The sequence below is a fragment of the Hylobates moloch genome, unplaced genomic scaffold (genome assembly GCF_009828535.3).
Source record: "Hylobates moloch isolate HMO894 unplaced genomic scaffold, HMol_V3 SCAFFOLD_3, whole genome shotgun sequence".
Classification (NCBI taxonomy): Eukaryota; Metazoa; Chordata; class Mammalia; order Primates; family Hylobatidae; genus Hylobates; species Hylobates moloch.
The window spans coordinates 421919-436246 of record NW_026652278.1 but is presented as its reverse complement, the minus strand read 5'-3'; the positions used below and the strand labels follow the sequence as shown (position 1 = coordinate 436246).

At 60.1% G+C, this 14328-nt stretch overlaps 1 protein-coding gene across 2 annotated transcripts in view; it reads left to right on the top strand.

The window, feature by feature from the left end:
- Window positions 1-527: 527 nt before the first annotated feature.
- LOC116481741 (kinase non-catalytic C-lobe domain-containing protein 1-like) overlaps window positions 528-14328 on the top strand; it is a 21898-nt gene continuing 8097 nt past the window's right edge. The window contains exons 1-3 of one of the 2 annotated variants that reach the window (XM_032174638.2): window positions 528-1087; window positions 7779-7977; window positions 8760-8818. In XM_032174638.2, coding sequence (XP_032030529.1) covers window positions 986-1087; window positions 7779-7977; window positions 8760-8818 — 360 coding nt within the window. In that variant the 5' untranslated portion in view covers window positions 528-985. Of the gene's footprint in view, window positions 1088-7778; window positions 7978-8759; window positions 9102-14328 lie in introns of those variants that run through there. The other variant, XM_058435862.1, reaches the window with a different exon arrangement.

The following is a 14328-nucleotide window of genomic DNA, read 5'->3' as shown; positions in this document are numbered from 1 at the left end:
CCTGCCTCCTTCAAGCCAGGAGCATGTATTAAGTACCTACTGTGTGCCTGGCCAGCCACACGGAGGGGGAGCTGACAGCCTGGCCCCGAAACCGCCCCTCTCCTGTGGGAGTGCTGGGGGCGGCCGGGGAAGATGAGATTCTCCTCCACCCTCCCTGCCCCTTGGCCGAGCTTGGGGCTATCTATCCTGGCTCTTCTCCTGACCGCGGCCCTACCGTGGGCCGGGGTCACCCTGGCGCTGAAGAAAGCCCCGGGGGGACTTTGGGGCAGGAAGAGGTCAACCAAGAGCCCCAGGACCCCCCAGGGTCCCCCAGGACCGGGGAAGGTCGGGTGCCCCGTGGGTCTCTCCGACGCCTCCAGGTGGGGATGGGGCACCGTTGTTGCCCCATCCCCAACACCCCCGGGCTCCGAAAGACCCTCGCTCAGGAGGGACCCCGGCCCAGCGACCGCCCCGCCCCCTCCCTGGCCCCGCCCCCTCCCGGGCGCCGCCCCCCTGCGGCACCGCCCCCCACCCCGGGCGCCGCCCGGCCCTGCCCTGCCCAACGCCTCTGCAGAGGCCACCCCGGGACTGCGGCAGCCCCGCCCGGCGGCAGCGGGGGTCGGACGGGGGCGGTGGGAGCCGGCGAGGGGGTCGGCCCATCTGAGCTTTCCTGGGCGCGGGCTCCGCCCCTGGACCCTTGGGGCCCAGGTGAGGCGCAGACCCCGTGGCTCCCCGCGGAGGCCACACGCCTGGCTCCGCCCCCGGTGCCTCCCCCAGGAAGGAGCGACGTCCCCTAGGCGCCGGGTCCAGACAGCGCCGCGCAGCCCCCGCGCCCCCCGGGCCTGCCCAGTATCCCTGCCCGCGTACCCCGGAGACACTGCGGCAGCGGCGGGCGGGCGGGGGCGGGCGACGGCCGGGCGCGTCTCCATGGAGCCAGGGCGCGCGTAGCCGAGCCCAGCCCAGCCCAGCCGGAGGCCCCGGGGGCGGTGCGCGGCGCGGCCGCAGGATGCAGGCCATGGACCCGGCCGCGGCGGATCTCTACGAGGAGGACGGCAAAGACCTGGACTTCTACGACTTCGAGCCGCTGCCCACCCTCCCCGAGGACGAGGTGAGCCCCCGGCCCCACTGGGGGGCCCCTTCCGCCGCCGAGGGGTCCGCGGAGAGCGCCCGGGGGGAAGACCCGGGAGGGGCTGTGAGCTCCCGCCTCCCCAGGCGCCCTCCTTGGCCGAAGGGGGTCCCACCGCCGCTCTCAGCCCCCGCGTTAGGATTTTCACCCGGAGGGGACAGCACCCCCGAATGCGCACGGGACGGCGGCGGGTGGGCAGCCCCTGCAGAAGTTGGTGCGCGGTGGCTCCTGGTGGAAACCCTGGCGGGACAGTGTGGGGGCAGTGAGGAGGACGGAGGGGGGTCTGCTTACTCCCTGCCGGGCCCCAGGAGGCCAGCGGGGCGCAGGGCAGCAGAGCCCAATCAGGCGCCGCTCAGGAGCTGGGGGATGAGGTCCCCGGAGCTGAGGTTCAGGAGCGGGGGGTGGGGGGAGCGCTGGATGACTGCCCCCCCAGACTGAGAGCTGCTTCCTGCTCTCTGGTTCTGCGGGCCTTCACCCAAGATCCCCCTACCTCGCAAGGTGCAGAGGGGCTCTGCTTGCCATCTGCGTACCCTGGCGCTTCTGCTCATGGACCACCCACCCCACAGCACCGGCTGCCCAGACCCCACCTTGGCTGGGTCTGACCCTGTAGCTCAGCTCTGGCTTGGCTGGGATGGAGTGGACAAGCCCGGCCCGGAAGCATAAGAGGTGGCCCCCAGGGGATGCAGCAGCTCCCAAAGGGACCCTCATCCTCCAGGGATCCGAGATCTGCCAAACCTCCAACAGGCAAGAGCCCAGACGCTGGGCGCCTGTGTCTCCGGGTGACAGCGTCGTCACCTGCAGCCATTAGTGGGATGTTGCGGCGCCCTCCCTTTAAAGCCGGCCGAGCAAAGCTGGAGCAGGGAATCCCGGCTGCAGCAGCCCCGGGCCTGATCCCATCGCAGTCCCCACCCACTGCCCCAGGGGAGTGGGCTCTGAAGGGACCGGGAGTTTCTGCTGTGGAAGCACCGTCCTTCTGGGAAGGTTCAGCCCCAGGAGGCCCTCTGCCTGGCCACCTAGAAACGGCTGAGGCTGTGCGGGGGTTGGCACTGCCCCCGCCCCCACCATGGCCTGGATTTGGTGCAGTTGAAGGCTGCAGAGAGGAGCAGCCAGGGGAGTCAATAAAGCTTCGAAGATCACCGCGGCTTTGACCGAGAGGCAAGGGCAGCCCGCAGCCTTCAGAAACGCCCCAAGACACATCCCAGGGTATCTGTTAGGAGGCCGCCTCCTCATCACTCTGGGAGGCCGCCCTGAGGACGCAGCTCTTCCCACAGCTCCTTCGTGCATCAGAGGCCTGAGCCTTGAGGGCCTCCCCGCGCCGCACACGGAGGCAGCAGCCGGTGCCACGCACACAGAACACGCCACGCCAGGCGTGAGCCCACTTGGAGCCACAGGCTGTCTTTCTGCACGCTCCCTACTCCCGCTCCCCACCCCCACGCACACACCAGTGTCCTCCGGCCGGCCAGACAGCTCCTGCCCAGCACAGTGCTGGGGTGGGGGGGCTCCATCTTGTGATGGCCACCAAGGCCTCCAGATGAACTGTGGTGCCGCCGAGTTAGCAGCGTGCAGTGGGAACGTTCAGCTGGGCCCTTCGCAGACACTCCTGGAAAGCATCAGGGGTGGTCCCTGGCCCAACCCTGTGCCCAGCACTGAGGCCAACACACCCCGTGTCTCAGAACTCCCCTGGCGTTCAGACTCTGCTTCCCGCACGTGTTTGGCTTGAAAGGTTCTGAAATCTCCATCGGGGCACGTGGCTGCACCTGACTTGCATCGGAAAACTGTCCTGGGTGAGGTGAGGGCACGGTGAGGCTGCATCATCCTCCCAGAGTGCCGGGAAGGCCAAGGGTGCAGGGCAGCTGCCGGGAAAGCGCAGTGGCGCCGGGCCCAGGACACATCCAGGCTGCGTAAGATGTAGGAACTCACTCATTCCACAGCTAATGATAACGGCTGGCTCAACGATGGGGTCAAGAAATAGACCCCTATGGACACCCACCGGAGCCCCTGGAATGTCCCTCCCTTGACATGGTCCCAGAGAAAATCCAAATGGCTGCTGAACATGTGAAAAGATGTTTGCTCATTGCAATCAGGGAAATGCAAAATACACCCCCATGAATGCCTTCCCAAGACCGCCAGGCTGGCAAGAACTGAAGAGCGGACAGCGGCGTGTGCTGGCAAGGACGACACAGCAGCTCTCCCTCGCGCCAGTGGGAGGACAAATGGAGCAGCCTCTTTGGAAAACAGCCCAGCATTCGCTGGTGAAGTAGAAGGCACCAGTGCCCTGTGTCCCAGCAACTTCACAATGGTGTGGGCCCCAGAGACACGTGGCCGTGCATGTGTGAGAACACTCTCAGCTGGAACCCACCAGAGCATCAGCAAGTGGGCCAGCAGGTTGGATCCCTGGCCACCTGCAGGCGGCACCGCTGGGTCAGTACAGGCAAAGAACCACCAGTACACAATAGACAGGGAGATGTTCTGTGGGGGTGATGCCAGGAGGGCTTCCTGGAGGAGGTGTCCTGCCCGGGATTCCCATGAGATTTCAGCCACTGTGGATGGGGATATGGGATCTGGGGCAGAACAGTGCAATACGGGCAGAACAGCGGCTGCAGAAGAGGCACACAGGCCAGGCAGCCGGAGTCGATGGGTGGGCAATGCTGGCTACCCCATGGGGATTCAGATGAGACGAAGAGGGTGCACCGGTTTGGGTGCCAGAGCAGGACGTGTCCCGGGCCCCTGAGAGGCAGGCAGCACTGTCATCCCTCCCGGAGTTCAGCAAGTTCCTCCCAGAACCTCCTGTGTGTCGGTGTCAGGCTGGGCTCAGAATCTGAGGCTGAACAGGATGCAGTTGCTCCCTGGAGGGGCACACAGCTGGGGGCTCCCGGTAAAGAAGAGGACATTCCCGCTGCAGGGTCCATGTGACATCTGTGCCAGGACGAGCTCAGAGCAGAAGGCACCTCAGGAGCTGAGGTGGTTTTGTGGTGGGGGCCTGGCAGTGTGGAGAGAGCTGCCAGGAGCCCTGGGGATTGGCAGCCAGTGCTCCCAGCAGTGATTGGAGTTTTGTATTGGTCCTGTTAGAATCCCACGGCTGAAAAAAATCAGCTGGTCATAAGACAGTGTATTTGAAATGCGCCACATGATCTAGGCGTCCCTGTGTAACCCTGGCTCGAAGTCTGCCTGGCAGTGTGGCGGGGGGTGTGGGAGCTTTCTGAATGCACAGGAGCCCCTAATGGGGACCTGCCATGAGATAAGGGTCCTCACTGGGAAGCGTGCCCTGCCCTCTGAGACCCAGGGACTGGCTGATGTGCTGCTGCCCTGAAGAGCAGCCCAGTCTGGGGGTTCATGTCCACCTGCCTTCCCGAATCCCTCCTCCCACCTGGGATGGGGTGGAGTTGGTGGCCACACAATTGCAAAGTGGGGACCAGTCTTTCCTGCCCTGCAAGGAACAGGTCTTAAGTGGTCCCCGCTCTCAGACCTACCCCATGGCTCACCCAGGCACGCCCTGCTAGGGATGGTGAGGGGCAGGGTGGGTGGTCGGTGGCCTGGGCTAGGTCATGAAGAACCCTCTGGGCCTGCCCAAGAGGCTGGGTCTGTGCCAGCAGACGGAGTCACTGAAGGCTGGCCAGCCACGACAAGGTCAGACTGTGTTGGCAGGGGCAGGAGAGGCTGAAGTGTGGAAAGTCACGAGGCCCCAGCCTGCCGTGGGGCCCTCATGGGTGCTGGGCAGACAGGTGCGCAGGAGGAGGCGCTGGGCAGACAGACAGGCGTCGGCCAGCCGAGGCCGGCGTTGCTATTCACAGCACGTCACCTCCTTCCCAAGTGTCTGCCACAGCCCATTAAACTGTCGAGGCCACCTCAGCAGCCCCGCAGCCCAGCTGGGCGTATTTTACTTGAGCACGAGGCTTCCTGGCCTAGCTGTGGACTTGAACCCAGCTGGTACCAAGGCTGAGAGCCCCGGGGTCTCCAAGGGCCCCTTCTGGAGGTGACTACAGGACGCCCAGATAGCTCCTGACCTCGAGGGTGGTCGTGGGGGTGTCTGCTGGGATGCGGGGGGCGCCCCACGGACGTGGGATCCCCAGGCTGGTGAGTGCTGCCTGTGTCTCTCCCAGTCTCTCTCGTCCTGTCCTGGCCTCTTAGGCTCATCTGACCCCCCCTTGCTCACCCAGCCACTGTGGATTCGGGCAAGGGGGGCTAATTCCTCTCACCTGTGCCAGAGCAGGGTGGAGGCTGCAGGTCCCAGAGGGCAGGTGACCCGGGGCCCAGAGTTCAGGCCTGGGAACCCTCAGCGCGTGACAAGACCCCCTGGGTGGCCGGGAGACCCCGCTGTCTCAGGACCCCGTGTGAGCAGAAGCCCACCCTCTGGACAGCCCCAAAGAGGCTGAGACGATCCTGTCCCTGAGGGGAGGCTTCAGCCACAGACCCCATGGAATTCACCGCTAAAGTCATCCAGAGAATCTCCGACGGAATTCAGACACGCCCACCTCTCATGGGTGCTGGGGCTCCAGGTGTCCACCTTCCCTGAGGGGAGGAGGGGCCTGCCCATTGCCAGGCATCTCCCCTGCAGGTCCGAGCAGGAGGGCGTGCTGTGTGTGAGGGGTGGCCCTGCTGGCACGGCTGGCCTGGGCTCCCTTCCTGGGTCCACGTGTCTTGACACCACTGTGTGAGCTGGCGGCAGGCCCCTGACCTATGAGCAACAGCCAGAGGCACCCCAGGGCCCCGCAGGGGGACAGGGACCGGCTGAGACGCGCATCTTGCTGACTCCCTTCCTCCTAAGCAGCACAACCTACGCGGTCCTCAGACTTATTTACCGCTTAGTGCACGTCTGTGCCCGTGTTTGCAGGCATGTGTGTGTGGGCACGTTGCACTGTGTGCATGTGTGTGCCAGTGCACAGGAGTGTGTACATATGTGTGTGCCTGTGTGTGCAGGTGCATGGGTGTGTGCATGTATGTGCATGTGTTTGTGTGTACACAGTGCCCAGGCGCCTCTTTAACCAGCCCCACAGGCGTCGCTGGGAGCTTCGGGCTCCCTGGAGTCCTGAGGAGTCCTGGGCGGTGCTAAGAGGGCTGCAGGCCTGAGCCTAAATCAGAAACACCTTTGATCAATCAGGGACCACAGGAACGGGGCAGGGAGATTCCCGCCATAGAAAGAGCTGGAAGGGCCTGGGAAATGATGTCATCAAGCCCCTCCCTCGACCACAAGAAGGAGATGGACAGGGGATGTGCCAGGACCCCACGAACAGACGCAGACCCAGCCCCATGGCCAGGCCCCACCGGGCGCCCGTGCCCTGATCCCGTCATTTGTTGGCCTCCTGCTTTGGTTTGAGCCCTTCGTCCCTTTCCTGTGCCTGGGGGGCCTCTTGCAGTGCCAGCCGCTGGGGCAGGGCAAGGGGACCGGAGGCAGGAGGTGCCTCTCAGGACATCAGCCCAGTGGCGCTGGTAGAGCCAGAGCCGCCCTGTGCACTGGGGGAGAGGGGGAGCCAGGGATGGGGGAGAAGGGGCCTCTGCCTCCTCGTCACCTGCCCCGTCCTCCGAGGCCCTGTGTCCAGAGCCTTTCTTAACCCCACCCACGTGTCCAGGCTGCAGCCCCCAGCCACCCCCCTCCTACCTGCACATGGGGTGCCCTGGCCGGGGAGCAGCACACTCAAGAGAGCCTTCAGCTCCATACTCTGGAGTGCGTGCAAGTGTGGATAGTGCAGCCTTGTGTGTTCCTGTGAGGGTGTGTGCACCAAGTGTGGGAATGGGTGTGTGCTGGTATACGTGTCTGAGTGTGCATGCATGTGATCAATGTTAGGCATGTGTGCGGTGGCATGTAGTATGTATGTGTGAGGTGTGTGTGTGCATGAGGATGTTCTCAGTGCATGAGTGTGTGTGTGTGAAAAGGACGGAACTGTGTGCACACGCCTTGCACCAGCGTCTGAGTGTTACTATGTAAGCGTGCCCTGTGTTGGCGTGTGTCCGTGTGGGTTGCATGTATGGGGATGTGTGTGTCTGTGAGGGTGAGCACACGTGTGCTAAGTGGGTATGTTTGTGCGTGTGCATGTTCATTCAGGGTGGGTGTGGGTGTTGGTGGCAACCATCGTGATCACAGCCGAGCCCTGACGGAGTCCAGGAGCCCACTTGGATTTGGAGGTGAGCCCACATGGGGGCAGCCGAGCCACGTGGAGGGAACCTACGTGACTGTGTCCTCCGTGTGAACTGCCTGGAACAAATGTTGGCAGCGTGTGTGGTTGTACGTCGTGTGAGTGTGTCAGGATCACGCCCCGTTAGCTCTGCACGAGTCCACAGTTGGGGATGTCCACTCCGTCGCCTCGCTCATCTATTGGCAGCCTCCACAGGCCGGTCCCGCCGTGAGCCTGCGGGGTCAGAGGTGTCCCATGGAGCAGGTGACCCAGCAGCTCTGGCTGAGCCTCCGGAAGGAAGGCCCCGTGCCCAGGCTCCAGGAGCAGACACCTGCTCCGGGCAGCACACCAGTGGTGCCACCAAATGTTCCGTGGCTCTGACGTCCAGGGAACAGCAGGACGACTCTTGAAACAAAATGAGACGTGGCCTGAAGCCCTTTCCCTGACCCACACGTTGAAATACTGCCACGAGTCGTCCGTTTCCCCAGGGAATCGTCTCGGTGGGGGTGCCTGGGTGTGGCTGGGGGTCCTGCCGGGCTCACGGCCAGGGCCTGTCTTGGCAGGAGAACGTGTCTCTGGCTGACATCCTCTCCCTGCGGGACCGCGGCCTCAGCGAGCAGGAAGCCTGGGCCGTGTGCCTGGAGTGCAGCCTGTCCATGCGGAGTGTGGCCCACGCCGCCATCTTCCAGAGCCTGTGTATCACGCCCGACACCCTGGCCTTCAACACCAGCGGGAACGTGTGTTTCATGGAGCAGCTCAGCGGTGAGGCGGCGGCAGTGGCGGCGGGCGCGTGGGGCGGAGGTGCCTTTCAGGGTGGATGTGAGCACTGGCTCTGCCGGAGTGGATGCTGGGGGCATGCCCGGACCCGGGTTTCCTGTGGACACCTCTTCCTTGGGAGGGACTCAGGCTGGAGAGTGGCTGAGGGTCCGTGGGGGTGCCTGCTGTGCCAGGGCAGTCACGCCCACCCTCAGATGCCAGAGGGACACTCGGCCTGCCCTGAACCCCCTCCACTCAGGACTTCCCCTAAGGGCAGGCTGTGCACCTCTTCTGTCTCCCCTGGGCCAGTCCCGCCTGCCCTGCTGTGAGTGGGCGCAGGCCCGGGAGGGTGGGACGCCCGTGCCTCAGTGGGCCAGCTGCTCCCACTGCGTGGCCCCTGCCCGGGAGCTGATTTTCCCTGGTGAATGCCTTCAGCTTCCTTCTTGGGAAAGCGGTGGAACCCTTCCCTCTTCCACTTTGGAACCCATTTCCCACCATAACTGTTAAGGAGCTGATTTCCCTTTTTCATGGCCTAAAATGGTCTGGGGACGCCAGGTCTGCGGGGAGGGGACCCTGGGGACACGACGTCTGCGGGGAGGGGACCCTGGGGACACCAGGTCTGCGGGGAGGGGACCCTGGGGACACCAGGTCTGCGGGGAGGGGACCCTGGGGACACCAGGTCTGCTGGGAGGGGACCTGGGGCCGCTCCCCTCCAGGCCCTTCCCGGCTGGCGGGTTCAGGTTCGCAGGTGTGACCAGAAGCCTTCTCTCCTTGCTCTCCTCCCCAAGACGACCCTGAGGGTGCCTTCGTTCCCCCCGAGTTCGATGTGACCGGGAACACCTTTGAGGTAAGTGCCGGTGAGGGTAACGTGCCACGCCCCCCCTTTACCTCTAAGGTGGCCTCTGCCATTAACTCAGAAACGCACCTGCCTTGGGGCGACCTCTGCGAGTGGCCTCTGGCCGGGAGCAGAGCCACTGCTGCCCGGTTCACTGGGCCATAGGGACGGCCTCTGGGGCACACCTGCTTCGTCCCCTGCAGCGTCCTCTGTGGGCAGCACGGACTGTGGGTTCTCTGGGACTGTGGGTTCTGTGGGCAGCTCGGACTGTGGGTTCTCTGTGGGCAGCTCGGACTGTGGGCAGAGGCTTTGGCCACGTTTGTCATCATTACCATTTTATAGCAGGTTTTCTGGAATGCGAGTTTACTACACTTAACATGTTAAAAGTGACCAAAATGACCAGTGATGATGGGTGGGGAATCACAGCTCCTCTGAGGGAGTTAGCAGCCGGGCCACTCACAGCCTCTGCAGAGACAAGGCCTCCAGGCACAGCTCCTGGGCATGGGCGTGGGCGTGGGCCACCCTGGGGGCCTCACCAGCAGAGTCATAGAGGCTGCTGCTCCTAGAGCAGACCCCGTGCAGCCCCTCAGGGACCCTTTGCGTGGGACGAGTCGGGCAACGGCAGCCCAGCGCCTCAGGGTCAGCACGTGTGTGGCCGGCTGGAAAGGGGCGGAGTCACCCTGGGGCGTTCAGGCTCGATCAGTCCATCAGGCTGGGCTCTGTCCCTGGGCAGGGAGTGGCCCATTGGTGGTTCCTACTGTCACGAAGCCCATGGACAGAGAAAGTAAAGCGATCCTTAACAAATAACAAGTAACTAGGAACTCAACGATCTTCCCAATAAAAGCCCATCAGCTGTGTCATGACCTTAAAATTTGACCTTGAAAGAAGAGTTTGGGGGCTGGACATGGTGGCTCACTCCTGTGATCCCACGAGGGAATCTCTGGGAGGCCGAGGCGGGCTGATCGCTTGAGCCCAGGTGTTCGAGACCAGCCTGGCCAACATGGCGAACCCCGTCTCTACTAAAAATACAAAAACTAGCCGGACGCAGCGGTGCACGCCTGTGGTCCCAGCTACTCGGGAGTGTGAGGCAGGAGGATCTCTTGAACCCAGGAGGTCGAGGCTGCAGTGAGCCGAGATGGCACCACTGTGCTGCAGCCTGGCCGACAGAGCAAGACCTTGTCTCAAAAACAAGGAAAGAAGAGTTTTGGGATGGCTCCCCGTGCCCTGCTTACTTTCACTTTGAAACAAGTGAGGCTGGAGCTCTTCGCCCTGGGAGGTGGGCAGGGTGCCCCAGGAGGCCTCTGCTGCGGGGCTCCTATGTTTTAGTGCACCCCAGTGTTCATAGCCCAAGTCCCTGCAGCACGTGGCCTGGTGGCTGTGACACGGCGCGTGGCCTGGTGGCTGTGATGAAGCACGTGGCCTGGTGGCTGTGATGTGGCGTGTGGCATGGCTGTGACGCGGCGCGTGGCATGGTGGCTGTGATGAAGCGCGTGGCCTGGTGGCTGTGATGTGGCGCGTGGCCGGGTGGCTGTGACAAAGCGCGTGGCCTGGTGGTTGTGATGCACGTGGCCTGGTGGCTGTGACGCAGCGCGTGGCCAGGTGGCTGTGACAAAGCGCGTGGCCTGGTGGCTGTGATGCAGCACGTGGCCTGGTGGCTGTGACGCAGCGCGTGGCCTGGTGGCTGTGACGCGGCGCGTGGCCTGGTGGCTGTGACGCGGCACGTGGCCTGGTGGCTGTGATATGGCACGTGGCCTGGTGGCTGTGACGCAGTGCGTGGCCTGGTGGCTGTGATCCCTGGTGCACGTGAGGGAGTTTTAGTTTTGTGCTTGCGTTCCTAGTCACGTCATAATCCAGCTCAGACCTGGACATGACCTCAGCCCAGCCCGTGCCCGGCCCCCCCGACTCCGTGGTTCCCCCATGGGACTCGCATTCCTTCGTTTTCATCCCGCGTTGCACATTTCTCCAAGTCCTATTGTTTCATCGGCACCGTTTTTAACTTTCTGAAAAGAGTTGAGGCCATCTGTGATCTTCTGGGACTTCCTTTTGTGTATTTCTTGTTAAACTTCATCTGCAGAGCACTGTGTGGCCGTAATGTGGCACCTACTGCGTGTTATCCTGTCGGGTGAAACGCTACATTTAAATCCCCGCTTGTGGGGGGACCAAGGGGTACGCAGGTGTTTCCTGGTGTGTACACCAAGAAGAGATCTGGGCGAGGTGCGTGCCCAGGAGGAAGTGTGGCTCGTGGGGCAGATGGACATACATCTGTTCCTGGAACTCCCCCAGCCACATGCCTGAGAGCACAGTGTGAGGATCACTGGCTCCCACAGGACGTGGACGTGGCAGGGGCCTGGGGTCTGGCCTGGGGTCTGGCTCCTGCAGGACGTGGACATGGCAGGGGCCTAGGGTCTGGCCTGGGGCCTGGCCTGGGGTCTGGCTTCTGCAGGACGCAGGTGTGGCAGGGGCCTGGGGTCTGGCCTGGGGTCTGGCCTGAGGTATGGCTCCTGCAGGACGTGGACGTTGTGGGGCCTGGGGTCTGGCCTGGGGTCTGGCTTCTGCAGGACACAGGTGTGGCAGGGGCCTGGGGTCTCGCGCACAGGACGGCACTGCGCTGCGTCTCCTTCGTGCGTCATAGGGGATGTGGGTGAGGAATGCCTCCCCAGTGAAGGTTTATAACCCTAAGAAGTATTGCCTGCCCCAAGAGCGTTTACTTATGTGAGTTCTGTCTCTTTGTGTTTATGATGCTGTAAATTAAAACCAAGACATTTTAACTTATCTATTAATTCATTTAAAAATCACAATACCCATTGCATGTTAACATATATAACGTTTTTATGAAGAATATTTTTCCCTCCAAAATTAGTGAGAAGAGTGGCATTGGGTTGCATATTTGTAAATTTTTCACGTCTGGGTTGTGGAAAACGCCTGGATTTTCATGGCAGCTTCTGCATTCAGTCGCCTGTGATATCACATCACGTGGCCCCAGCCCCAACCCCAAGCCCAACCCCAACCCTAACCCTAACTCCACTGTCCGCTCATGAGGGAATGAGAGTGACCAAAGGCGAATGCCGTCTTGGCATCATTACAGGAGGTGCTTTTCACCTTCCTCATCCGGAATGGCGCCCGCTCCACCACGAGTCCCTCGATGCAGAGTTTTATCGTGAGTGTGTGTCAATTTTACAAGATGTTTCTTCTGCATCCTGTGACATGATCCTTTAATTTTTTCTTAAGATTTTCATATTCACATCTTTCTTATATTAAATCATCCTTTCTTACATAGAAAAACCTAAATTGGCCAGGTGTCTTGCCTTTCGTATACACTGTTTAATTTGATTTCCTAATGCTTGCTTCAGATTGTTGTGCATATTGGAGTGGACTGGCGATTTTCCATTTTGTTGATGTTTTCACTGGCCTCAGGATTGTTCTAATCCTGTATAGGCAGCACCCTCTCCCTTTCTTTGTCGTGTTTATATAAGAATGGGACGATCTGTTCCTTGAAAGTCAGGTAAAACTCACAGGGCCACCTGTTTTCTTTAGGAAAGATTTTTAACTACTGCTCAGTTTTTAATAGCTACAGGACTGGCTGGGCACAGTGGCTCACCCCTATAATCCCAGCACAGGGAGATATGGGGAGGCCGAGTCAGGAGGATCACTTGGAGACCCGAGTTAGAGACCAGCCTAGGCAACAAAGTGAGACCCTGTCTCTACACAAAATTTTGAAAATTAGCCGGGCATGGTGGCATGTACCTGTAGCCCCAGCCACTCAGGAGGCTGAGGCGGGAGGACTGCGTGAGCCCAGGAGTTCAAGGCTGCAGTGAGCCGTGATTATACCACTGCACTCCAGCCTGAGCAGGGGAGTGAGACCCCACCTCTTAAAAAAATAGTCACCAGACTGATCTCTGGTGTTTCTTACTGAGTCAGCTGTGGGTCTACTTTTTATGTTTGTGAAATCTCTGGCCTTCAGCTGCAGGTGCTCTCCTCTTGAGCCACTGCATTAGCTGCAGGTTGCCCCAATTCTCTGATTGGACAGTTAATTTGTGCTTTCTCTTCTCGGTCTTGCTAGGAGTTTAGTTCATTCATTTTTCTGAAGAGCCTCCTCTGTGTCCCATCTACTCTCCTGGCGTGTCTGTGTTCTCTTTTCCATTGATTCTTGTTTCTCATTCTCTCTTTTCTTCCTTGTTCTGAGTTTAGGATCCATCCCTTTTCTAACTTGAGTTGGACATTTAGGTCATTGGCTTTCAGCTTTTCTTCCTTTCCAATATCAGTAAGAGTACTTAAGGCTATGAATGTTCCTCAACACGTAGGCTTTGTTGCATCCTATGAGTTTGCCACATAATGTTTGCATTATCATTTCCTTCTAATTTTTTTTTATTTCTACTGGGATTTCTTCTTTAGCCCCTGAGTTATTTAACAATGTGAACAGATTGGTTTTTTCTTACTTTTTATTGAGATATACATGCAGAAAAATGCATATATCACAAACGTACAACTTGATGGATTTTCACACTGAACATCTGTGTAAACAGCACCCAGATGGATGGCAGCAGCTCCTGCCTGTCCCCCGGGTCACTGTCCAGACAGCACAGAGCAGAGGTTGCGGTTTTCCTGTTTTTGTGCCTCCTGTGGGCAGGCGGGCTCGTGCAGCGCTTGCCTTTGGTGGCTAGTCCTCCACCCAGCATCACGGGTGTGAGATTTATTCTGTGTGGCCATGGAAAGCATTTATTCCCAACAGTCGTCTCTAAACTTCCAAACACACTAGGGCTTTTATGTGTCATTTTCATTCTCTTCTTAACTTCTCTAGTCTCCACCCCATGAGGCTCCCCTCTCCACCCTGCTGCCCTGAGCACCCATGGGCTCCAGTGGCCCGGCCTGGAAGACTCTGACCCCTCCCCCATCGCTGGCCTGTTTGCTTGGCATTCATCCACGACATGCAGGCTTAGCAAGTGTCTGGGCTCACAGACAGCAGGGTGAGTGGGGTCCTGCTTCTTGATGGTTCTGGTCTACACAGGTGACAGACTTGATGTGAGACCCACAGGCTGGGGATCCAATAATGCTGGGATGTGAGAATGGGGCCCCAAGGCTCTTGTTTGCATCAGAGGCCTCCAGAGGCCACTGTGAGAAGGTGGAGTTTAAACTGGGACCTGAGGTTGAGTAGGGTTCACTAAATGAAGATGGGGAACTTCCAACACAGAAGGAAGGGCAGTGAGTGGGAAGGTTGCTGATACCACCAGGTGTGTAGCAGGCAGTGTCAACCAACAACCAGAAGGTTATTTGCTGAGTTATTTTCTAAATAAATGGATTGATGGTTGGAGCATAGATGATTGATGATGGATGAGTGGAGGGATGGATGAGTGGATGACCAGGTGGATGGATAGGTGGATAGGTGGGTGGATGGGCAGGTGGATGGATGAATGGACAGGTGATGGTGGATATGTGGATGGATGGATGGGTAGATGGATGGGTGGATGGACAGATGGATGGTTAATATGTGAATGGATAGGTGGATGTGTGGATGGGTGGGTGGA